Genomic DNA, 25,387 nt, shown 5'->3' with positions numbered 1-25,387 from the left:
GATCATGATTTTAGGCTGGAGGTCAGATTTGAGATGCTCAAGTCCACGATGAAAACAAACCATTAAAATTAGGTAAATCAGGGCAACAGATGCAGAAACATTTGCAAAAGAAAACATCAGACAACTGAAAGGGTCAACTGTTGTGCAAAGAATCTGCAGAGGCAAAAGGTAGTTCATGAATGATTGATTTTACTAAGCTGGGTTGAAAGATAACCCATCTCAAAAAAAAAAAAAAAAAAAAAAAAAGAATTATTAACTATATTAACTTCATGAAGCTCCCAAGTTTCCCATCTGCACTGAAAGACTTGAAACTTTAAATCTAAGCAATGACTATTATTTAAGTGCTGTGAATCTTTTCTCCATCAAGGAAGGTGGTGAGAGAAAGAAAGGAAGCTTGTAAATCATTTGCCCAGAGGAGCCATCACTTCATGAATATATTTGGTCTCTGCCAAGTGACCAAACAGAGGTCGAGTCACTTAAATTAACAAATCCAAAATAGCCACCAGAAGAATGGGTGTCCTTTGATGTATTTTAAAGCAGAGCTGTTTATAAAGGGGTTTGCTTCTCTAATACCTTCTCCTTCCTCTCCTCTGCCTTCCCTTCTTTCACACATCCTCCACGAAAACCCCCAGGGAATTTATTCCAGGTCACCCCCAACATGCACAAAATCTTTAGGGCAAACGGGGCTGATCACTACCTAAAGAAATCTGGAGGCTTTACCTGACAAATCTTTTCTTGAGGTTGACAGACCATTAAAATGCAGCCACTGGGTAAGAGAAATGAATAGTTCTTGTGTTTTTATTATTTAAGCAGTTCAGCAAAGGCTTAGGAAAAGGTGACCATGACTTAAATACAAGCACAGAGATGGGACACACAGCGGGGACAAAAGGCACTTGTTCTCACGAACAGCAAGATTATTCAAATCCAATCTACCTGGTATCAATTTGCTGGAAAAAACTCTGGTTCCCAGAAAAACCTGAAGGTTAAGTGGCACAATCTTGTGCTATTTGGCTTTTGGGCTACAAATACTGGACATTTGGGTAAGGAAGGATGACTGTCCAAGACAGAACAGCTCTTTGTGCAAAGGTGTTTTAACAACAACTCATGAAACAAGTCAGAGGTGCCTTCCATTCTTTGTGCATCTGATTCATCCAGCTAAGTCAACTCAATATTTAAATTCAGTTTCCAAGTAAATTTAATTAAATCAGATTCCCAACACGAGCGCCCTGGAACACAGAAATTCGTCTCCGTATCTCACATCGCTGCCGAGACACTCCGTGCTCCTGCATCGCTGCCATGTGCTGATGTGCAAGAAGGAATCAAATTCATCTCACTCTCCTGTAACCATATCCGTGGTGATAACAGGAGTAAAAATGGGCTTTTTTTCTCATTTAAGCAAGCAGATGGAACTTAGAGGTGAGACCACGTGTAGTCCTGTTAACAGAACATGAATAGTCCATCAGACTGCCTCCTGAAGTGAATTTAAAAGGTATCTCCTTGCCTTCTCAACCAGTTAAGCAGCTTAATTTTATGAGTTATATCATTTAAAAAGATCCCAGTGGAAGCTCTCTGTGGTGCCAGCACACAGAGATTTCCCTTCATGTTTTGCTTCCCAAATGTGCCAAACCCACACCTCTGTTCCAGTCCTGGAGAAGGGCTTTTCCAGCTCTTCGTGGAGGTGTGACCATCCATCCATGTTTTCAGTAAAAATCAGTCAATTGTGTCTGCAAGAGGAATCCAGGCCATAATTCTGGAAGCTTCCAAGCTGCCTGTTTTAGTTGCACCAACACCATCTTTACTTCTTATTCCAACTCGTTTAATACTCTTGTCATTTAGGGGGATGAGTCCTGGCTCTTCACAGGGCTGGAGAATGAAGCAGCATCCACATTCCAAACTTTACCAGCATGGATGGTGCTTTATGTAAGAGGAAAGGAGACTCAAGAGCCCCTTCCACCAAGCTAAAAATCCATGGTGAAGACAGCAGGGACACAAGGAATAACAGTGTTAAAAATAGAGAGAAAGGAAGTCATGGAATAAAAGTTAAGGAGAGGAATAATCTGGAATATGTTGAGGGTTCTCACTAATAATAAATAATTAATTTATATTAAGTACACAGGCTTGACACATTAGTTCTGCACCCAATTCTGGGTGCTGGGACTACCCTGTGACTGGTGTTTTCTTATAATATATCCCTTGTTTGGATTAACTTCTCATAGTTACTTGTAAACAACACCAAATTCCTGGGAAAATAACAATACATGAATGTTGGAGGAGACTTCTTTCCTCACCATCTCTCTCATGAAGTGACAAAGACATCCAGCTTAGCCAAAACTCTGCCCATCAAGCCACTCTCAGGTCCCTTATGCTAAAACAGACAGGACTGATATCACCAGTGAGCTTTATGATGTCTGTGTGCCACAGGAACATTCAAGAACTTGTTAAATATTTCACTGTGATTACAAAAGCTTTTGTTCATCTCCCTATGGAAACTGGATCGTTGAATCACAGGATGGTTTGGGTTGGAAGGGACCTTAAAGACCACCTAATTCCACCCCCCTGCCATGGGCAGGGACACCTTCTGCTACACCAGATTGCTCCAAGCCCTGTCCAACCTGGCCTTGGAACCAGAGATCCATTTGAAACCAGAAATTTCCAGGTTGAGGAGTTTGCACCCTCCATGTCCTGAGTAACAAGTGCCTTGAACTGAAGCTCACTGCAAGCAAAGGGAATGATCCCCACCACCCCAGCTCCACGTTCCTGCAGGACAACACTGCCTGTCAGCACCTACAAGCACAGGAAGAGCTGCCAAACCTCATGCAAACCACTGCCAGTTAACTGCACTTAACCAAAACCTGGGACAAAGAGTCACTGCTCCAGGAGCATTAACATGAAACCAAGGATAAACATGTTTTCCACTGGCCCAGTATTTACTTTAAAATCATTAGTTCATAGAAACCAAGAGCTGTTCACACACAAAAGCCATAAAGCTTGAGAAGGATTTGGAAGGAAGTGTCAGGGTTTATCTCATCTCCAGGCCAGTGTTCACGTGACTGGCAGATATTTATATATTTGCTTGATTTCATGTCCATTTTTTTTTAACTGAGATGGGGCCATTTCTGAAATAACTTCACCCTGCCCAAAAATCTGGGAGAAATGGCACTAAAACAGCTCCAGCTCTGTAACAAACCATCAGAGGCACCCAAGGAGAAACTTCTCTGCTTTGTACCAGTTCACTCTGCATTAATGACCAGCTTTGCAATGGAAAAACTCCTTTGCTGTGCACTATGCAAACGAGGCACCACCAGCAGCGTCTTCAAAAGCAGGAAATAGAAGCGTGTGAGTGAGCAAAATAAACTTTATAGTGAGATAAAATTATTATCCCACTCATTAGGTGGACCTAATGCATTACCTCTGCTGGGACCTTTGGACTCTGAAACATGCAATGAGAGAAATCATTGAGGGGAAAGGAGGAGAAAAACAGAAATCATTAAGAACTCTGCCCTTTAAGTTTTGGCTTTCCAAACCTGCAATATTGCAGCATCCCACAGTTGTCTCCCCAACAGAAGTTGCTATGAGCACTTTATCACCTGCACATGTTTTAGCATTCCCTACATGGATCAGATGTAGCAGATTTTAGCAACCAAAGCTGGAGCACTACATCAAAATTCTATTATTCCATGCAACTGCATTATGCATTAAAATGCCTTGTCACCACCAGATTCTCCCCTTTAAAATGACTACAAGCTTGCTGGGCAGAATATCTATCAGGAGGAGACCTTTCAGTTTATCTAGGATTTGGAAAATAAGTTTAAATTTAATCTTTCACCTTTTAAAGAAATACTCTGGATCTATCCTGGTGATTTTACAGAGTGGGATGGGCTGAATTATCACCCCACCACAAGTTTAAGGCCACTGGAAGCTCAGAGATTCTCTTCGCAGGACTATTCTGTCCTAGATGTTGACCTGAACTTACATATGAACCCAAATCCGCCCCTTGCACCCAGAAGATTTTCATCCACAGAGGTGACAGCTTTAGAAGAGCTCTTTAGCTTGACAATGCCCTTGTGCATCCAACAGTGCTCGGGATGACAGAGACCTGGGAATTGGAATTCCCACAGAGGTCCAGTGCAGCACATCCAGACCTATTTACACCCTAGGAGCAGTCCCAAGGATGCAGGAGCACATGGATGTGGCCCTGTTTTTTATAGATGTTTCCCACTTAAGCCCCTGTAACTGGTGTAGTGGAGCCACTTCCTTTTTCCTAGTGAAGATTCCCAGGATTTCCTGCAGGTACTCACCCGGTTACTGCTCAGGTTGTAAGGGGGTGCTAAATCTTGGCGGCTTGCAGAGAGCTGAAACGGTTGAGAGAGGTCGAATTATTTCTCAAAAAGAACTTAAAGAACTCATAAATATTCCTCTTGACTAATAAGGCTGAAAAGAAATAGGGTTGTGGTTAAAGCAGAACTGAAATCCAAGAGATAAAAGGTGAAATCTCAGTTATTGACCTGGGAGGAGCCACAATTTTAGACTAGTTTGATTACCAGTTCTATCAACAGACTTATTCCCAAATTTTGGACAGCAGAAGTCTCATTTTTCTTATCCACAACACCATTACAAACTTTAAGTTCAGTAAATACTTGTAACTTCTCTAGAGAAAAAGAGTAAATGGCAAAAACTTGGCAAGTAAACGAAAAATCTCTGGTGTTCAGGAAAAAAAGATTGTTTTTATGTTGTTCTTATGTTGCTTTTTCAGGTATTCTGGATTTAGGGAGGAGCTTCCAAGCACACTTGCCTGTATGATGAAAGCAGGATTATGTGCAGGCTTTGTCTGCACTTTGATTTCAATCAGAAATAGCACAGAAGGGTCAAAAAGAAGGAAATTCATTGCTATACTCCGTGACTTTGGTATCACAAGGACCTAGAACTGGAAGAGTGGAGCTGCTGCAGATTCCAGCATGGAATACTCACCCTGTTCACGTTGGGAGAGCTCAGGCTCCTGCGGTAGAGTTTTCCTTTTCCCATTAGCTGCTCTTTCACAGCAACTTCCTGCCAATCACAGAGAAGCAAACCAAAGAAAAGATGACGTTTTGCAAGAATTTAAGCCCTAATTCACCAAGGATATTTTTGTCTATATGAGACAATTGTTTCTAAACTGCCTTTTTGCACAGGTTCCTGCCTGTAAAGTAATACAAAACCTGTACAGAAAGTGGCTAAAATTTTAAAGAGTGTTAAAGTTAAACTTTAACATCCAGTATTTTGCTGATTGGTCCATGCAGGATTTCACAGCTAGTCCTGATTCAAGGAGATGACAGACTTCCCTTTCCAAGCTGAGCTCCTATTTTAATCCTTTAAACTAATTATAAATGACAGGAAACTTGCTTTCAGTATTTAGAGCGCATCACACTTCACCGTGAATTTATAGCGGGCAGGCACAAGCTGGAGCTTGTTTTGCATAACTTTTCTTTTGTGCTTGCATAATTCATACCCAGGAGAACAATTTTCCATAAATGTTTTTCTCTCCTGTATTTTTCCTGGTAAACAGATCGAGTTATAGTACTTAAAATTAACCCAATCAATGTCTTTTTTATTGACAGAATGGGTTTGGTTACTTCAAGGTAGAAGAACACGGGGAAAAATGGCAAGAAGTCTACTGGTAATTTCAGAACTGCTGCTAAAGCCTCAGAAAGCGAAAGCTAATGCCACAGAATTATCTTTTGTGAACCATAATGCACAGACTGAAAATCAAACCAAGCACCCCATAACTGCATTCAATATAAAGCCCCATCCGTCCTTCAGGGGGTTGAGTGAGGACATCTCTGCAGAGAGGGCTACATCTGCTTCCTGGGATATTTGTCACTTTGGGACAGAATGGGTTTGGTTCCTTCGAGGTAAAATACGGGGAAAAATGGCAAGAATTGTACTGGTAATTTCAGAACTGCTACTAAAGCCTCAGAAAGCAAAAAATTAATGCCACAGAATTATCTTTTGTGAACCACAGTGCACGGACTGAAAATCAAACCAAGCACCCCATAACTGCATTCAATATAAAGCCCCATCCATCCTTCAGGGGGTTGAGTGAGGACATCTCTGCAGAGAGGGCTACATCTGCTTCCTGGGATATTTGCCACTTTGGGACAGAATGGGTTTGGTTCCTTCGAGGTAAAATACGGGGAAAAATGGCAAGAATTGTACTGGTAATTTCAGAACTGCTACCAAAACCTCAGAAAGCAAAAACTAATGCCACACAAGTATTTTTTGTGAACCACAGTGCACAGACTGAAAACCAAACCAAGAATCCCGTGACAGTGCATTCAATATAAAGCCCCATCCATCCTTCAGGGGGTTGAGTGAGGACATCTCAGCAGAGAGGGCTACATTTCCTTCCTTGGCTGTTTGCCACAGGCCCACTTTGGGAGGCTGAGGTGTGCACTGGAGTGGGGTTTTGGGGTTGCTTGTTGGCCACTGGGAGCCCTTAGGAGAACATTTGTGCTGCCATAGATGTTCTCAGTGTTTTCTCAGCTCCAGCCCCAAAGCAGACCTGGCGCAGCCGGTCCAGGGTGAGGATGTTCTCCACGGCCAGGACGCTGCGCAGGTACTTCTCAATATAGGCCTCAGAGTCAGCTGAGGCTGCATCTTCCACGTTTGCTGCCATCCTGGCCAGTGCCTCCCGCTCTTCAGCTCCCTGAGCATCCTGGGAAGGTGAAAAGAAACAACAGTTTTTAACTTAAAAAACAAAAAAAGTCTCCCACATCGGTCTCGAAAAAAATATGGTTTTAAATCACGCGGTAGTGATTTAACATTGCTTGCTCAGGGGCAGATTAGAATCACTGAATCACTGAATGGTTTGGGTGGAAGGGACCTTAAAGCTCATCCCATTCCACCCCCTGCCATGGGTAGGGACAACTTCCACCATCCCAGGTTGCCCCAAGCCCCGTCCAACCCGGCCTTGGACACTTCCAGGGATGGGGAGTCCATAACCTGTTCCACTGGCTCACCACCCTTACAGCAAAGAATTCCTTCCTAATATTTAAATTTCTTCCTAATACCTAATCTAAGATTCTGATCTAAATATAAGCCTTGTGCCATGGGACCTGCATGGCTGCTCCTACCCCTGTCACAGACATCTCAGGCAGTACCTGGTTATTGTTGGAGTTTTTGGTTTGTTTTTTTTTTTAATCTGAGTCTCACAGCGAGACGTTGCCATTAATTAGCAAAAGGGCTGCATTCAGATATTTCCTAATTAAAAAGTGCTCAAGCATTTTGGGGCGTTATCTAACCTGAGAGGAAAACAGAATTTCGAGTGTGTTGCAAAGAAAAAAATAGAATGTTGCTCGAGAAACATTTCAACACAGAGTGCAAATTGCAGCAGAACATAAAAGAGTCAGGCAGCAATCAGAGTTTTGGCTCTTCATGTGTTAATGTTTTTCCAAGTGCTCTGATAGAGCATCTCTTTGGAAGGAAAGGATTAGCATCTAACTAGGAACACGCTCAGGAATCAAGGGTTGCATAAAGACATCAGCGAGAAAAAGCCACTTTGTCATTTTTCTACAGATTCTCGTGCTCCCTACAGCAGGCACTTCACCCACCCATTTTTACTCCCTCTTTTTCTCCCCCTCTCTTTAAAATATTTCTTCAAGGAGCTGAGCAAATAGATGCTCAGTCAACAAAATACACAGTGACACTGATAAGAGAGGTTGCTGCTAAGTCACAGCCTGTGAAGGAATATGCTTCATTTTTTATAAGCCACAGTTGCAGCAGAAAAAGCCAGCACGCTCAAAAAGGGGAAAAGCAGAAAGTTAGAGGCTCTTAGCCCAGTGTCACACACTCTGGTTTGTTATTCACCTCTGGAATGTTTGAGACTATCTCAAAAGTGACACCGCAGCCAGGAATGGAACTTCGGGGAGACATCCTTCGGAGGAAACTCTGTGCAAAGCCCTGTGGGGAGGCAACCAAAGTCAAACACGGTTTTAACAGATTTCAGCTGAAATAAACACAGTTTGCAACGAGGAGAAGTCCAAGTGGAAAAAGTCTAACCAATAAATATGTAAGATTCAAAGATTTTTAATGTGGAGAAAACAATTTGCTTGTTTGTATTTTAGATACAGAGGAAAAAGTCACTTCCTCCCCTGCAAGGTGACTGCTTCACCAGCACACAAAGCATCTGCTAGTTTGAGAGGTGTGTTGTTTTTTTTTTTTCCTCTAACAGAGCCCTAGGTGACTTGTCTTGAATATTGACAAGTACAGACATTAAATTCTTGACCAAAGAGATCGTTATGAAGAATGATTTAAGGGGCATGGTCATTGTTTATGCTGACTTGGCGCCTTGCAGGGTTAAGAACTGGCCTGGTGAATTAATGCAGAGATGAGTCATCCAAAGATGCTGCTGAGAAGAACACCCGGGAAAGGTTATTGACAGAGAGTCTCAGAAAAACAGCCAGAAAGCCAAAGATTCTGTGTCAAATGAAAGCAAAACCCAGCATTGACTAAACCTGCAGAAACCAGAACTGATGAAGACTTAACACAATCGGAATTATTGGCACGGTCAATTTATCTGTTCGATACACTCCCCTAGTTCTAGATGACAAAAATTCACTGTTCCCTTGCTGAGAAAAAGCTTCTGCCTGGTCAAAGCACCAAGAACTGTAGTTCTGTTCCCAGCACTGGGAGCAGTTTGGAGTTGCTTACTGGGTTTCGGGGTGTGACCACACCTCTTCTCTTTGCTCTTTGCTTCACATTCTAACTATACATGTGCAACAAGAATAACAATTCAGGCTTTCTGCTTCGTCATTATCACTGCCAGGGGATTCTGAGACAATGCTGAACCAACTCTCCTTCCCCATCTTTCCCAGGATTTATGTATTTTTCAAGGCATGATGCTGCAAACGGACTGACAGCCTCGCTGCTTTCCATTTATCAAACACCCTGCTCTCCCCTACACATTGTTGTAAGAGCACAAACCAACTGGAAAACATAAAACACCCAGAGTGATTAACTTTTGATAAATTAGCACAGAGAGATCTCTCCTCCAGCTGTTCCTAGTTTATTTCTAAATACCTGGATGCACGAATAGAAATGGTCAGAAATGTGTGAACATGCTGCAGGAGCACACGTTTCTTCTGATGCAGTTTTGACAAAATACGAACTCTTGAGCTCATGAGAAATTAACTTTTCCTACTTTTGCCAGTGATGAGGGATAAAACACTTAGGACTTAGCACAAATGTGACCAAATTTCTCACTCTCAGGTGCCTTTAAAAGCAAGCTGCACGATCATCCACAATGCAAAAGATGCTAAGAAAATGACTTGGTAGCTCAGCGTCTCCACGGACGCCGTCGATGTGGTGAGAGGAAAGGAAAGACAGGAAAACGAGAGTCCTGGGAAGTGGGAAGGGCTGGAAAAGCTCTACCTGTCTGCCATAGACGTTGACACAGATGCGCTTGCGCAGCACCAGCTGCATCTCTGCAGGGTGGCTGAGCTGGACAGTGGCTCTCACGATCAGATAAACCCTCTCATCCGCTGCCGTTCCCTTGCTGAGCTGGATACAGTCGTGGACTGTGGAATCCCAGGAGGCTTCTGCTTTCACCTGCAAAAGGGGGGTAAAAAAAAAAAAAAAAAAAAGCATCCTCTAATAAGCATAATTAGGTGTATAATTAACTATAATTAATTAAGCATAATTAGCAAAAATACATAATACATAAATTTTGAGAGCCGGCTTCTCCGTTTCGCTCCCTATGAAGAAAAATCCCCTGCACTTTAGAAGAGGCCATTTACAAATCAAGATTAGTTCGCCAAGTGAAGACGTTGGGATTAAAAATGCCAACTTGCTCAAACTCTGGAACATTTCCTCTTGAAAAAAGAGCTTTGAACACCCAGGATCATCACAAATAAATTATAAAATATGCAGAATTGCAGGACCATTTGAACTAATTTAGTAAGATAAGCCAGAGAGCAACAGAGATTGCAGTGAAAACCTTCCATCACATCACAAAAATTCTCCTGTTTGTATTTGAGAAGTAACTTTGCTGAAACATTTCTAGCAATGTGGCAATAGCTGGATTTTTTCTTTCTGAATGTTAAAATATATGTATTACTGAAGATTTAAGTGGTTTATTTTTAAGCCATAAGAAAAACAGCCAAGTAGCCACCTTTCCAGGCTTTATAAACAAACCAGAACAAATAAAAAAACCCTACCAAAACCATCAGGAATAAAGCTCCTGTAAAAATATAAGAAAAAGTAGGTTTCAGAGAAAGGACCAAAATTTCAGGGGAAAAAAGTAAATCAGAGTTCTAAACCAACAACTGTGAAGCTGTAAAACTACAAGTTATGTGGCAAAATGGAGGACAACGAGTGTAACAATGCAGAGGTACATATGTTCACAATTAAGGTTGTTTGGTATTCCAGCTGGGGCTCCTGTACCCTAATTTGCTCAGGGGTTTTGGTTTGTAAAACACAAAATGAAATCTCAAGCTTTTGGAATGCTTGGGTTTTACTGTTTTTCAAATCATGGTTACGGTCATGGTGAGGACTCCCTAAAAACACAAAGTCACTCATACAAGAAAGGTCTTTGCTGCAATACTTTCACACGTGAACGTATAAAGAGAACAATTAAAAGACTCCTAAACTAAAGACACTGCTCTGTATCTTCTTCACTTACCTCACTGTCATGATGCTTCACAATCTGCAGCTCAAAGAATTCCTCCTCCTCTTCTGCAACAAGAGTAGCATCCCACCCTCCAGCTTCTGGGTCATCCAGGTTATCTTGGGAACTGAAGTCATCAGCTACAAACAGAAGGGAATGTGGAAGGTGAGGAGACACAAAGCAATTCTCCCCCTTTAAAAACATCCGGTAAGCCACGAATTGGCATTTTCATCACCAACTCCCCAGCTCGGCTATTTCCACTCCACCTATAAAAAGAAAAGCTCCTGCATTGTTCCACTTCAAAAAGAGTCTCATTTCTATACAGAAAGTGTGCACAAAGATTTGGGGACACAGACTCAAATGTGCCTTTTAAACTCCTCTATTGTGTGAGGAGTTGCAAACATTCTTTCCTTGCCCGGAGGAATATATATAAAAATATATATATATATACACATTAAATACATTGGTCATTTGCCATTAACTAGGTGGTGTGGGATTTTTTTTTTTAACTAAAGATAAGCTGCTGGTTGAACAAGTGAAAACACAGCACTTTTAGATCATGACTAAACAAACCCTTAAATCTGGGGTTTGAGAAGCTCAACTCGTCCTGCCTCGAGTCCCTGCTCATGGATGAATTATTAACCAGCTCCTCCCTGAAGCCACTGGATCTGTGGATGCACTTCCCAAGGTGGACAAACCACCAGTGTCAAGAGACTGCAGCACAGATCTCCTCCCAACAGGCTGAATGCCACCTCCCCACTCTCACCTGACACTTCTCCAAGTATTAACCCTCTCTTAAACATCCTAACAAGGTTTTGTTTGACTGATTATGACATGTTTGACATGAGCCCTGTTGGCTCCTTGGACTTGCTTTGGGGTTGCTGCTTTCTTGGTTCCAATTTCCTGATTTTTGGTAGAAGCATCTGGCAAATACATTGTTCAAATTGGATCTTGTACTGGGATAACTGAAACATGGGATTATTAAAACCTTCCATATAAAATACTGTGTGTTTTGAAGCATTAAACAATATGCTTCAGTGAAAAATGTGCACTCTGCAGTTAATCTACCTGCCATGCCAGGCATCTCTTAATTTTATTAGTCTGCTTAAATTCCATAACGTCACTGGTTATATAAAGTTTGTTTTGAAGTACTCCGTCATTTTAAGAGCCACTTACCATTCAAATCAAGGAATATAACAGGAATGTGAGTTTCCATACCAGCCACAGGAGTCCTGAAATGCAAGAGAGGGACAATGGTGGCATTTAAAGTAAGAGATTTACCCAGCACACGTCCCTGATGAGACAAGCCCACGGGACATTACATTCAGTACAACTGCAATTTGTAGCCAGACCACTGATAACCTTGGCAAACAGCTTTATTTTAATTTACTGTTGCAGAGTCTGAGAGGCTCAAATAAATTGGTGTTTCTTTCTGTTGTACCAGCTCTCTTAGACTTATTATCTTCTTTGACCTCTGCTTTCCGAAATGTTTTCCCCCCCTCTTAAATGCTAATAGCGAAATTAAGTTTATTTACTCTGACACACACATTTATTAAATGCAAACTCCTCTGCATTAGTGATGAAGGAAAGACAGCAGAGGGAGAAGCAGAAAAGCCAGTCTTAAAGTTCTTAAACTAACATTGATGCTGCCACCCTACACAGTTATTACTCAACCTTACAAAACACAGATTTAAGAGCCAAACCTGCTATTTAAGGCATCTTTCATATCATGGAAGAAGGGGTTACAGAGGTGGTGTTTTGTGTGTTTTTAGAATGAAAAACTAAGCTACACAGTATTAATAAGGTACTAGAAATGTAACATGAGGCACAAAAGACTTTTCAGGCTTTTCATGATAAACTTGATGAATTTATGGTGAACAAGAGCAGGTTGGAGCCTTATGTAATATAGAAGGTGCTTGAATCATACTGAATATTTCATTGTTTTCAAACCCACTCCAACACTTTGATGTGAAAGTTGATTTGTTTCCAACAAGAATTTGCTATTTTTAGGTTTTAGCAGCGCTGGCTTTAACAAACTCCAGCTTAAAACTCCACAACACTCAATTCCATCAATAAATACTGCTAAAGGTTTGCTCAGGAAAGATATTCAGGAAGTTGAAAGCGACTGAAGACGAGGTTTGAGGTGAAACAACCCCGAATCCTTATCTGCAGTTGTTCCTCGCAGCTGATACAGCTCAGCAGTTACAGTCAAGTGTTCTCCACTATTTTTAAAGTTTAGAAAATTACATGGAACACTTGCTGACTAAACAGAGTTTGTTCTCAAACCAGCAGCACAACAAAATGCTCCTGGAGATGCAGTTTTATTCGGAGGGAGCAGCCTTTTAAGTGAATGAACCAGGTAATTAACATATTAGCTAATTTTTTAAAATGGTAAGTGCGGTGGTAATAAATATTGATTCCTTTTTTTTCCAGAAGGTTATAATTACACCCTGATCAATAGCAGTATCCTTTACCAAACAGCATTTCTGCATTTCAGATACACAACCCAATAAAATAATTTAAGCAAGAGGCCTAATTTTAACAGCTTTGCTCATACAGTGAACAGGGGCCAGATTGAGGAAAGCAAAAACTGGCCACAGCCCAAGGCAGGAATGCTCAGTGCATCATCTTTACACTCCTCCCATGGCAATGTGTGCTCATACCACTCTGCTGGAGCTCCAGGGATGCCACTGCCAGCAGAAGGGACCATCACAGCATTCCTTTCCTCTGTGAGGGTCAACCTCATCTCCAAGAGCTGAGCCTCCCGATCTGCATCATCTTCTGTTTTATCTGGAGAAGCAGGATGTCAACAGAGAGCAGCTCTTAGTGCCTCTACCACGTGCTGATGATTTTACACCACCCAGAACAGAAGAAACCCCGCTCTGCTCAGAATTCAGCACACAAAGGAACCCACAAGAACAACAACCAATTCCATACAGACTTTGGTTTCACTGAAAGCAAATCACTGAGTTCAGATGTTTAACTCTCCATTAAATTCTTTTCTAAATTTTACACTACATCAAGATGAAAAGTGTGTGCATGTCTCCCCACCCATCACTCCTCTTACCCTGAACAGCATTTTCCTTACCAGGCTTCCCAACAAGTTTCTGCAGTTGCTGATCCAGATATTCCTGACGCTTCGTTAAGGCACAGAGCCACTTCCGACGGAGCCTCTCCAAGTCCCTGTCCTGCAAAGGGGGGGAAAGGAATCATCTTAAATACTGACCCAGGAAAGCCAAGATTTCGTATCTGTAGCTTACACATTCCCCCCAACCCTTCTGCTCATCCTGCACCCAAGAAATGGATCAGGAAGACAGAGTAGACCTCCAGTTAATCCCTTTGCTCTTCCCTGTTTTCCTTGGCACAGAAACGCGAGAGAAGCTGAGGTTGGAAGGGACCTCTGGAGATTTTCCAACTCTCCTGTGTCCAAAGCAGGGTCAACCACAGCAGCTTGCTCAGAGCTGTGTCCAGCTGGGATTTGCAAATCCCCAAGGTTGGAAACTCCATAACCTCTCCTGGCAACATGTTCTGGTGTTTGACCACCACCATCATAGTAAAATAATAAATAACAGAAGTTTCTAATGTGGAGACTCCTGGCTTCTTGTCCTTTCCCAGATTCCACTCTGGATTCCACCTTGGGTCTGTCTTTTTTATCCCTTCCCATTTACATAGACAAGATCCCTCCTCAAGGTTAAACAACTCCAGTTCTCTTATTCTGTCTTCAAAGATCCAAATCCTTTAACTTTCCACATCTTATTTGAAGTATTTTTGCTTGTCAGCCCAAGGCACCTCTTTCTCTTGCTGTTTTTCTGTACTATCCAGGTAAAAAAACTTAACTTTATACAGTTCTTTGTATAATAACTGTATAAGAACTTTCTTTCTTTGCCCCCAAACTACTCCAAAACTCACTAACCACTACCTTGTGGGCAAAGCTGGAAACCCCAGTTGTTATCCAAGACCCACCACTCCCACTGTTTCCTCCTATTAGGAATCCATCCCTGCCCCAGCAGTTCCCCCCAAAACCCCCAAACCAAAAAGCAACTGGATCTTGGATTGTAAATACACATTATGGCATCTCTCTCATCCACCATAGGCTTTGGAGCATGACAATCTACACAGTTCCTAAGCTTTCAGTCTCTTCTGCATTTCAATAAAATGCTGATCCTCCTCTAACATTTTTTAGTCTGAAAATGCCCGCGTTTGTGAGACAGAATTTAAAATTTTTACCTGATAACTGTCCATTTCATCCTCTTCTTCCTAGGCCAAAACATACAAAACCATGCTATTAATATTTGGGTTTTGATAGCAGGAAACTACACTGAATGCAAAAGGTGTAACTGCTTTAAGCAATTTTTGCAGTCTTATATAATGTGAGCTTAGCAAATGGTATGATCACAGAATTAAAACACACTGACATTTGCTGCTATCAGCTCATCTAAACTTAAACTAGTACAATCCAACAATTATAATGGAGAAATTCAGAGTAATAAAATTATTAGAAGTCTTAACAACTGAAAGCAAGTGGAATACTTAAATTGCACTAAGAAGACACAGGAATTGTAGTGAATCAGCTTGAAACCTGTTGATCCTGGACAGGCAGGAAAAATGTGAATGTCACAGTAAGTGCTGAAAAATCACAGTCTGGCGTAGAATCACAGAATCATGGAATTTTTAAAGCTGGAAAAGGTCTTTAAGACCAAATCCAACCCTCAAACAGCACCACCACCATGTTCACCAATAAACCACGTCCTCAAGTGTCACAGTCACGCTATTTTTGAACATTTCCAGGGACAGGGACTCCACCACTGCCCTGGGCAGCTGTGCCAGGGCTGGGCAACCCTTTCCATGAAGGAATTGTTCCCAATATCCAACCTGACCCTCCCCTGGCACAGCTGGAGGCCGTTTCCCTTTGTCCTGTCCCTTGTTCCCTGGGAGCAGGGTCCCAGGTCCTCCCTCCTGTCAGAAAGTTGTGGGGCTGGAAAAGGTCCCTCCTGATCCCTCTTTTCTCCAGGCTGAGCCCCCCCAGCTCCTTCAGCCACTCCTGCTGCTCCAGCCCCTTCCCAGCTCCGTTCCCTTCCCTCCAGCCCCTCCATGTCTCTCTTGTCAGTGAGGGGCCCAAAACTGCCCCCAGGAATTCAAGGTGTGTACAAAGGATTCGAGGCAAGTTTGCTGTAGCATTTAAAGGAGAAGAACTGCAAACATCTTCGTGAATTATCAGGGAGTTGGAATGACAGCCACAGCAGGAGTCACCAAGCAGACCTTCAATATTTTATTTCCATTCTTTTCTGATGGCAGACATCAACTTTAATCCTCGACCTTCACCACAGGCAGAGCCACCTGCACTGAGCACAACTGGCCCTCCTCACAGTGAATGGAAAAGGAATGAGGGCTCCAATCCTCCCGGAGTTATCACTTATCTATTTAAGTAATAACAAGCCCCTGGAGTCTACTTTTGTGTCTTAATAATGAAAGCAAAAACTTAGCTAAGCTAAAATTAAAAAGCCATATAGAAGAGGCATTTCCTCAGTTCAAGGTCTTAAGAATATCTTTCACATTCCACAGACAGTGATTTACTTGAGATAAGAGAAATGCTAATAAGGGGACTAAGAATCCAGGTGCTCAGGTCTGAAGGCCATTGTGAGCAGCAGGGCTAATAAAACCTGGCTTTCAATGGCCCTTTCCCAGGGGGTTATCAGTGTCAGGCACAACTCACTAGTCTCCCTCTCTCTCAAGTGGAGTTTTAAGTGTTCCTTTTTGAAAAAAAATGTACTATTTTGGGGATTGGCAGCTCTGTGGGATGAGGTTGAAAGTGGTCAATGGATCAGGAATTCACAGGGTGAGGCAGAGGGGATGCTCACCTGGGACCTGTCCTTACAAACCAGGCTAAAAGGGGCACTTGTACATTGTGGGTCTGTGAGAGCTCTCAAGGGAAATATGGAAGAATCAATCATTCTGCCTCAGGAGGGAAACTTGCTCCATTCAGGAGTTTCCTTATTTTATAGGAAGGAAATGTGGGTATGAGGGACTGCTGTGATGGAAAGGCTGCAGGCAGAGTCACTAGGAGAAGAATAATGGGGAATAACAGCAATAATTTGCTCAGGATGCTGCTGGAAAGGGAGATTTCTGCAAAATTAGGAAAAAAATCCCTTTTTATTTCGCCCCTGACACATAAGGGGAAGGGAATGCTCAGGTTAAGAGGCAACAAAAACCCCAAGTACCAATCTCAAAGGAAAAGCCATAATAATTCAGAAAAAAAAAAAAAAAGGGGAGCAGACATGGATTGAATCATACTCTGTCAAAAGTGTAAACGTTTTGGGACATCTCCCAGTTTTCCATAAACTACTTGACATTTAGTTGGCCTTGTCTCAAGCAGGGCAGTTCATCAAACAAGCCCACAGTCTTTCTCGTTCTGTTGCACCAGATTTTGGCTTGTTAACTCCAAGGAGTGATGGAATTTTAATTTATCTGTTGGGGAAAAAAATCAAACTGCACCAGAACCCGATGGGAGCACTTCAAGAGGACGATCCCTAAAAAGAGATCCATGTATTTGCTGTTTAACATGAGGTGCAGTTGTGTGTGAGGTTGTCAAACAACTGACCAGCACAGACTGTGGGCCACAGCTTGCTCATGTAATTCTAACCTTTGTAACTGGACACTATTTGAATATATGTTCTACTGGTTTATTTTAATTTGAATACTTGCTTAAAATCACTGCTATGTCTAATATTTGCAGTACAAACCACAGGACAAACTCCTAATGAATTTTAGGAACATTGGCATTTTCTTTGCTTCTTTGAGTGGTGTGTTAAGGCTGTGGTGTTTAAGGACAGAGGAAAAAACCACCAACTAAAACCAGAAAAGACCCAGAAGGTGGTCTTTTTGCCAGGCAAAATGATTTTTGATTAAGATCTTGATTAAGATCTTCCACAACACTTTCTGAAGGACAGAGCTTTAAACTTAAAGCTCCTGAATAATCCCTAAACCCACCATCAAAGCAGTTCTGATAATTCATCTTGACCTCGGTTTATACATTCGAGTAGGCTCAAAAAATATTCCCCCCAAACTTAAAACATATGGAGTTGACTCCAACTGCAGCAAGCAGAGCATCAGTTTATGGCTTTGCATGTCTCAGAAATAGCCAGACCTGACGTGAAATATTCACTCTCACCTGATAATTTTGTGACTTGACACGTTTTATTTGAACACAGCCAATGCCAACAGACAATATTGACTCCTCCATCAGCGGCAAGGTCCCAGATTCCTGCACAGATTTCACTTCCACCTGAATCCGTCGGGATTGTCCCTGCCCAAAAGAACAATTTGAAATGCTTGGGGGAAAAAAAAAGGAATATAAAGTGCTGAAAGTTTAATTCCAGAGAGACCTCTACTGGCAGCCACTGGCAAGCAACCATTATATTTTTTTTATTTTGGGAAGAACAAAGTGGTGAGTTTTGGAATCCCAATGACCCAGTGTTCAAGAGATCCCCCCTTCTGTTGGTTTATGTTTACAGGATTTATGCATTTACAGAAAAAAAAGAGAAATAGTTCAGCATTCAGCAACTCCCCCATTTACTTTTCTGGAGGGTTTTCAAACACACACTTAAAGGACTTTACTTTTAATACTTCTGAAGGTGGAAAATAGGGCCTCTTCCCTAACTTCAAAAGAGGAGTGTAAATAATTTGGTGAGCTACTGGAATTTCAGTGAACTTTTCCTGACTCTGGTCTCCCTGACTGAAAATTCTGACCCACTGATGCTATCAGTGCAGCAAAGCAACTGCTCTGCAGTAAAACCATAAAGAAAAAAAGAAAAAAAAAAAGAAATAATAATAATAATGATAAAGAAAATAAAAATCAAAGGAGTTGGCAAGGTCAGAGGTGCAGCCTGTATCTGACTTTTACTAATTCCCTGTGTTCTCTGGGCAATAGCTTATCATTTAAAAATGTTAACCATTCAGTTAAGCATTAACAATTTAATGCATGTAGAATTCCAAGAACAAAGGAAGGATCAAATAAAAGGGAACTCTGGACCTCTTTAAAAAATAATTAAGTTCAGTGCAGACTGGTGTCCTTTCTACCAGGTGCTATCACAGAACAGGGCAAAAAGATTCCAGGGAAGCCTTTGATCACCTTTACAGCTGAATTTTTCACACTGGCAGAGGGATTCCACTTTCTTGCACCTCCTGTCTGTTTTACACAATCTCATATTTTGGACCTGAGCTTGGACAGCTCCTTGGACGTGACCCCTTCCCCACACAAAATACAAGTTTCTCAGCTTTCCACGTGCTTTTTCCCCACAGCTGAAATCCTGCCCAACGCCACCTTACCTGCCTGAGCTGGAAGATGCCTCCTGTGCTGACATCCTTGGCAGGAGTCACCTCCACTGGGCAATATTCCCCATTCTCATTCAGCTCCAGAATTTGAACCCAGAGTTCTACTTTGCGGGTCACTTCACTCCACCTGCAGAACAAGTCAAAATATTGTTTCTTTTGGGGTTCTCTTCTCCCCCCCCCAGAGAAAAAAAGAAGGAAAAAAAAAAACCCAAAGCATTAGCCCAGGCTGCAGATTGAAGCAGCAAAGGACCACTGCAATGGATGCACCATTTGTGAGTATGTAGGGGTACTTATAAATTTTCCTGACAGATATTTTAGTCAAACATCAGAATTAAGCCTTTTCTTGATTCCAACACAAACCCCAATCCCACATTTTAAGCTCTGGTCTCAACTCCTGCCACAGAAGCCCAGTGTTGTCAGGGCAATCAGATGCACACAGGAGACAGCAGAATGAATTATGACATTGTCTCACAAGCTTTCAAGATTCAGAGCACTTTCCTGAACTTCATCACATCACTGCCTTCTCTCCAACTCTTCCAGGAGCTTAAATAAGAAATGGCCACTTCTGTAGAACTTCAAAATTCAAAAGGACAGAGGTACTCACTGCTCGGCTACCAAACATAACTCAGTATTTTATGGCATGTTTTCCCCTCTTCTCTTTGCCATATATCCCTGACTTTTCTTTTAAACTTCCCCATATACAGCTTAATACTCAACATGCTCAACAACAAGCTGGAAGTAAAAAGAGAAATAACTGCCAATAAATTAAGATGCAGAGCTGCCTTCTAGTTGGAGAGGCAAACCAACTCACATTTAAGAAAATGCTACTACAAGTTTATTTTTGGGACAACAAATGGTTGCCAGCAAACAAGCAACCCCTTCTTTCAGGCTGAATTACCATATTGTTTGCATATTTATTCCAATTGAAACAATAAGCAATACAACTGTTCCAATGGAAGCATTACAGGGATGGCATTTCATGGCCAAGAATTAATGGATTCACGTCGGTCTTCAGTTCAGAATTTGATTCCTTACCCCAAACCTGTTTCAAAACCAGGCTCCTCAGCCAGTGATTCTTCCACAATTCCAACCTAAGGATCCGTTTTCCATATTTACCTGTCACGGAGGCTGCGTGTTTTGGCCTGAATTATTCCCAAATCCCACAGGGCTGGATTTTTGCGGTCACCACTCTGCTTGTGCCCATAAACCTCAATGGCCAAAGCACCATCATAGAGGTGTTCCATGAAGTCTTCAGAAATGTTGACAGAAACTTCCTGTGAGGGACAAATGGGTTGATGACTGTGACCACACAACTTTAGGCTGTGAGATTTACTGCCCTGACTTTAATATAAGCACTTAAACAAAGTCACCCTGGTGCCCAAAACACAATTTAGAGGAAAGGAAGAGATGCCACCTCAGTTTGTAAGATCAGGAGGTAAAGCAAAGGTACATGATTTTCCAAAGATTAAAGTCCATGAAGAGATGAAAAATGACCACAGGCTGTTCCAAGCCCTGATCCACCAGTTCAAAAATAATGAATGTTCAGAATCTGAAAATCAAAACTCATCAGAAGGTGTTATATCTATTTCATGAATGATAAGTGGAATAAATTGCTCACTGTAATGAGAAATGATAGAACATGATGAGAAGAACTGGGGTGATTTGGCTGGGATTCATCCAACCTGACTTTAGATGTCCCTATTAAAGATGCCTCCACTCAGCTGCTCCAAAGGCAATGGGAAGAAATAGCCTGTTCTAACTTCTAACAATCCAACTTCAACATCAGGATAACAGGGATCATGTCCCAGGCCTGGGACATTTCTCTCCATTACATCAGTGTAGAGTGATCAGCTCAGTTATAAACATCAAATGGACTTAACATGAATATGTCCTCCAATCACACTGAATTTTTACTGTGGGTAAACTTGAACCTAAATCTCTCTGCTGAACAGATGTTTTCCTTTATTAATTCACTTCACCTCTGACTTTTGTCCAGGTGAACAGTGTAGAAGAATCAAACTTAAATGGACTCTTGAAGATGTTTAAGTCCTTATTAAAAATGGTATTAGAAGGGTACCAACCTCCTGAAATATTACAATGTGAGCAAAGAGGCAACTAAAAGTGTTACAGAAGCATAAACCTGCTTTGCCTGCCTTAGAGCTTCATTAATAAAACAGGAAATTTCATTACATTGCAGTGATCAAAGACCACCATGCACCGTGGCTCCTTGCTGATGGAGGACTGGGAAGGATCCACCTCAGGTGCAACACTGACAGGCTCCAGTTGATCCCAGAATGTGTATTTGCAGAACACAAAGTTGGAGAGGTGCTGTGGCAAACCTGTAGCTTGAAGTATTTTAATCTAGAAGAGAGACGAGAAAACACAGGAAAAGCATTTACTCATTAGGCATGGAATGAAAAATATCTCCTGGTAGGACAATGTTAGTTGGTTCCACTGCAAAGGATAACAAAAAAATTAAAGCAGCAAGGCAAAACCTATTAGAAAACAGAATTTTTGCACTGATACTCATTGAAGACAATATTTGAGTGCAGCTGTTGAACGCTGTCACTAGATGTCACCAGGCTCATATTTCTTGGGAGTAAAAACTGAAGGGATGAATTTTACAAACACACCAAAACATTTTATTATTTTTTCACGGTGAAATGTACACCAAAAACATTGTCACTGAAGAGGAATACAATAAAAATCTCCTATTTCCACCAAAATTGGCTCCTTTATTCTCCAAAAATCCTTGGTTTAAAACACTGCTTGTCCTTATTCCGTGATTCAGGAAACAACACAAAACCAACCCCAACAATACAAAAGTAGCCTGTCCCCTCTTTTTCAAAACTAAAGCCAAATAGAAACAAAAGGTTTTGAATACTCATTCTGATCTAAACAAGGCCATCAAATTAACCATGTATTTAATAAACCTCTATTCTACATTTGTCAAGATCAAGTCCAAAATTAGTTAAGACTTCCATAGCAAGGCAGCACTCAGGATCCTCAGGGGAATGTTTCCTGCCACAATGGCCCATCCTCCTTGCAAGGACATGGAGTTCTGTGGAACAGGATAAAAAAGTGGGGAAAAAAAAGTACAATTTCTCCCTAATTGTTCATATTGTCCAGAAGTCAGCAAGGTTGGGGACCACTCCCTCTAATTCTTTTGGCCTCTTGCCTTTTTTACCTGTAGCTTGGTCTACCTTGTGTTTTACTACAGCACAGAACTGCTGGTAAATACTTCCTATTAATTTTCTTTTTATTACTAACAGTAATAAACACCCTGTATAAATTTCACAAAATATTTAATGTTTAAAGAAAGAAACATTGAGAGAGAATGATTCACAAAACAATGGGAGTTTATCACATTCTATGACTCCTTTTCAATTAACTATTACAGCACCAATCCTAGTGCACAGAATCTTCCATGGCTTCCAAGACTGCAATAAACTTCCTGGGGTGAGATTTTAGCATTTAAACACAGTTAAATGAAAGGACTAAAAACCATCTAATTATCTTGCATTATTACAAAGAGACAAGGTTACAAAGAGACATCCAACAGCCAGAAGAAGCCAAGAAGTCCTTTAAGACTTGGGATGGAAAGAGAGAAGGTTGCTCAGAGGGTGGGATACACCTGGAACTCACCCTGCAGACAAGTTTTCTCTCCTGAACATCGTTTTCACTGGAACAGTCAGGACTGTCCTCACCTCCCACCAGCCTGTCGTCGATCTCTCCACTCACCCGAACAACTTCAACGTGGAGACGACCTGACACCTGGTAAGAGAGGAGGAAAAATGACTTGTGTGCCAGAAAACAGTGCCAAGTTCATCCCCTTCTACAACCACTGCTGTTCCTAGTCTGTAAGCAGCCAACATTTAATCCTTTTTTTATTGCATTTGTTGCACCACACGAAGAACTTGCTTTGGAGCAAGAATCAAAGAGCCTTTGTTGTAAAAACCATAAAGAAATCAGCAACTGGAGTGACTTTGGGAACAATCTCACCTTCAAACCAGTCTCTAGAGAGTCTGCAAAGTGCACACATGAGGCAGAGCACAGGGGATGTTGCCTGGGATGCTCTGCTGCCTCTGAAGTTGTTCTCACAGTATATATTTAAAAACCTACTCTTGATGGCAGCCAGTGAAACCAGTGGAGCTACAGCTCATGCTTGTTCTACTATTTATCTGAGGCTATTTCACTCAAAAAGATGCTCACAAAGCCTTCTCCTTTCACAATCACTGTGCTGGGATTCAGAGCAACAGCCAGGTATTACAGGACTTGCATAATTCCACATTGTTAGCAGAGAGCTTGTGCACACAAAACTGGAAAGTATTTACCATATACTGGCAATAAGACCCACAGGCTGTAATTAAACAGTTGAGTAAGGATAGATCATAGGAGAATGACCAACCTCTCCCTTCTGATTGATGATTGGAACTGCATATTGCAGCTTCACATCATAGAACAGGCACTCAAGGAAAACATTGGCTACTCCAATAAGGCTGTGGTTCTCCTGCTCGTCGTAGAACGGGTCAGCTCTCCTGAAGTAAGATCTCATCACCTGCAAGCAAATTCACAAGGAAACCAAACTACTCATGAAACACTTCCCAGAGTGTTGCACAACCAGCCTGGTGAAAGAAAAAGGGGCTCAAGCAAGAGGCCAGATCAGATCACAGGAAGAAAGGGAAAGAATTTTACTTTGGATAAGGCCCATCCTCAGCAAGTTCCCCTTAACTTTGTCAGATTCCTGAACATTAACTGCTGTTGTGTTACTTACTGCTTCTTATTATGTGCTTTGTTCTGTCACCAAACTGTGCATGCAAACAGGCATCAAAGTGACAAGGTAAGTGTGAATGAAATGTTGAAGATCCCTTCAGTACCAGGAAAAGCAAAACCTCAGGAAAACTCAGCTCTTTCCATATTCACTCCTCACCTCCACCCAACCCGCCTCTTGAAAATTTAACAGGGATATTAATTCCATCAGAACAATGACTGGAGTTAATTTCTACTTACTGGGTTGTCTTCCTCACAGTCTTTCCACTCCTGGTAAAGATCCCTCATATCCACCAGTCGATTCTCCAGCTTTTCCAGTGACCAAATCTGTTTGCCTTTCCCTTTCCTTCTCACCTGGATAGCGGGCTCGCTGAGAATTGCACCTCTCTGGGAAACAATTAAAGAGATATCAGTGAGGCATTTGTGTGTCACAGCAAGGCAAAAATAGTTTAAAACTAACACTAAGTTGAGTAATATCTTTGGGAAAAGTCTGTTCTTTTTTTGTTCTGGTTTGAGCAATCAAATCTGAGTGTGACAGACTCTGAGTTCAGCTGTCACAGTGTATTTGTGTTCACTTTAACTGGGAATCTAATCACAGCTACAGGCACTAGTTTCCCTGGATTTTCACCTTGCATAAGTGTTAGAAATGGGAACATTTAAGCATTTCACAAATATCCTCAAGTTACAGCAGGCCTGGAGTTCCAACTAAAGTTACTACTGCCTCCAACTTTCAATTAGTGCAGACACTTAACCCCCTTCATCATCCTGTCTCTGGATGTGTCTTCTCCAGAGGGCTGTGAGAAAAACTCCTAAAAAACTTCTAAAACAACTGATAAAAATTATAAACCTGGAGTAAAATCCAGGTACTGTACTAACAATGGCCTGAGTATCACCAAAATACCGACTTGAAGCACAGAAATAACACCAGCTTAGGCAGCCAGACTGAGACAGGGAAGTGTGGGTTCAGCTCCCTCCTTCCAAAATTTCTAAGATGCCAGAGAACAAATAATCCAAATCCTCTCTGCTCCAGGTGCTCCCTCCACAACGGGGGTGGCAGCATTTTCACAGCTCACTGGGATGATGCAAAGTCAAATGTCCACAAAATGATGGTAAACACTTGAAATAGACGGTACCCAACCTGCACAGATTTCGTCACTCTGCAACAGAAGCAAGTGTGAAGACCAGAGGAAAGGTCTTGTGTTTATCATTTATGGCACATTATAGGATTTTCATGGTCTAAAATAATATAAGGATGTAGCATGGACTGACAGAGCCATATTTAATGCATGTGACTGGCGAAATATCTCCATCAATAAAATCAAAATAAAAGAAATACAAACAATAAGAGGCAAACTTACTAAACAACAATTTAATCCCAACCAGGGTGACCTTACCTTACTGTTGGCATTAAGGCTTGAAGCTGGGATCTGGAGGGTCACTTTGTACTCTGTCCTCTTGTCCAGTTCCTCTCCGATAAAATTGGCTTCTCTCACGTACAAATTGGCTTTAACAATCTGCTCTCGCAGCTTCCTCAGGCTGTGGGTCAACATTTCTTCTCTGAAAGAAGGGGAGTGGGAGACAGGAAAAATCATGCTACTTAAGTACTGAAACTGGGTGCAAAATAAAAGGGATGAGGAGCCAACTGGG

The 25,387-nt window shown here is 41.7% G+C and overlaps 1 protein-coding gene across 9 annotated transcripts in view; it reads right to left on the bottom strand.

Annotated features, from left to right (window-relative positions):
* The window catches only part of KIF13B (kinesin family member 13B), a 123,279-nt gene that overhangs the window by 19,151 nt on the left and 78,741 nt on the right, over positions 1-25,387 (bottom strand). For 3 of the 9 annotated variants that reach the window (XM_050314749.1, XM_050314750.1, XM_050314751.1), the window contains exons 18-36: positions 25,135-25,297; positions 23,981-24,127; positions 23,379-23,528; positions 22,616-22,744; positions 21,161-21,331; positions 20,087-20,244; positions 18,965-19,097; positions 17,808-17,942; positions 14,867-14,896; positions 13,728-13,827; positions 13,303-13,429; positions 11,816-11,871; positions 10,655-10,779; positions 9,406-9,582; positions 7,843-7,935; positions 6,539-6,691; positions 4,969-5,046; positions 4,299-4,352; positions 3,410-3,430 (exon numbers count right to left, since the gene is read on the bottom strand). In XM_050314749.1, the coding sequence (XP_050170706.1) occupies positions 3,410-3,430; positions 4,299-4,352; positions 4,969-5,046; positions 6,539-6,691; positions 7,843-7,935; positions 9,406-9,582; positions 10,655-10,779; positions 11,816-11,871; positions 13,303-13,429; positions 13,728-13,827; positions 14,867-14,896; positions 17,808-17,942; positions 18,965-19,097; positions 20,087-20,244; positions 21,161-21,331; positions 22,616-22,744; positions 23,379-23,528; positions 23,981-24,127; positions 25,135-25,297 (2,200 nt within the window). The other 6 variants (XR_007628859.1, XR_007628860.1, XM_050314752.1 and 3 more) reach the window with 4 other exon arrangements.

This window comes from Myiozetetes cayanensis, unplaced genomic scaffold (assembly GCF_022539395.1).
Source record: "Myiozetetes cayanensis isolate MyiCay16 unplaced genomic scaffold, myiCay2020 scf2-11, whole genome shotgun sequence".
Taxonomy (NCBI): domain Eukaryota; kingdom Metazoa; phylum Chordata; class Aves; order Passeriformes; family Tyrannidae; genus Myiozetetes; species Myiozetetes cayanensis.
The sequence above is the reverse complement of the archived record's forward strand: the minus strand, read 5'-3'. Positions and strand labels throughout refer to the sequence as shown.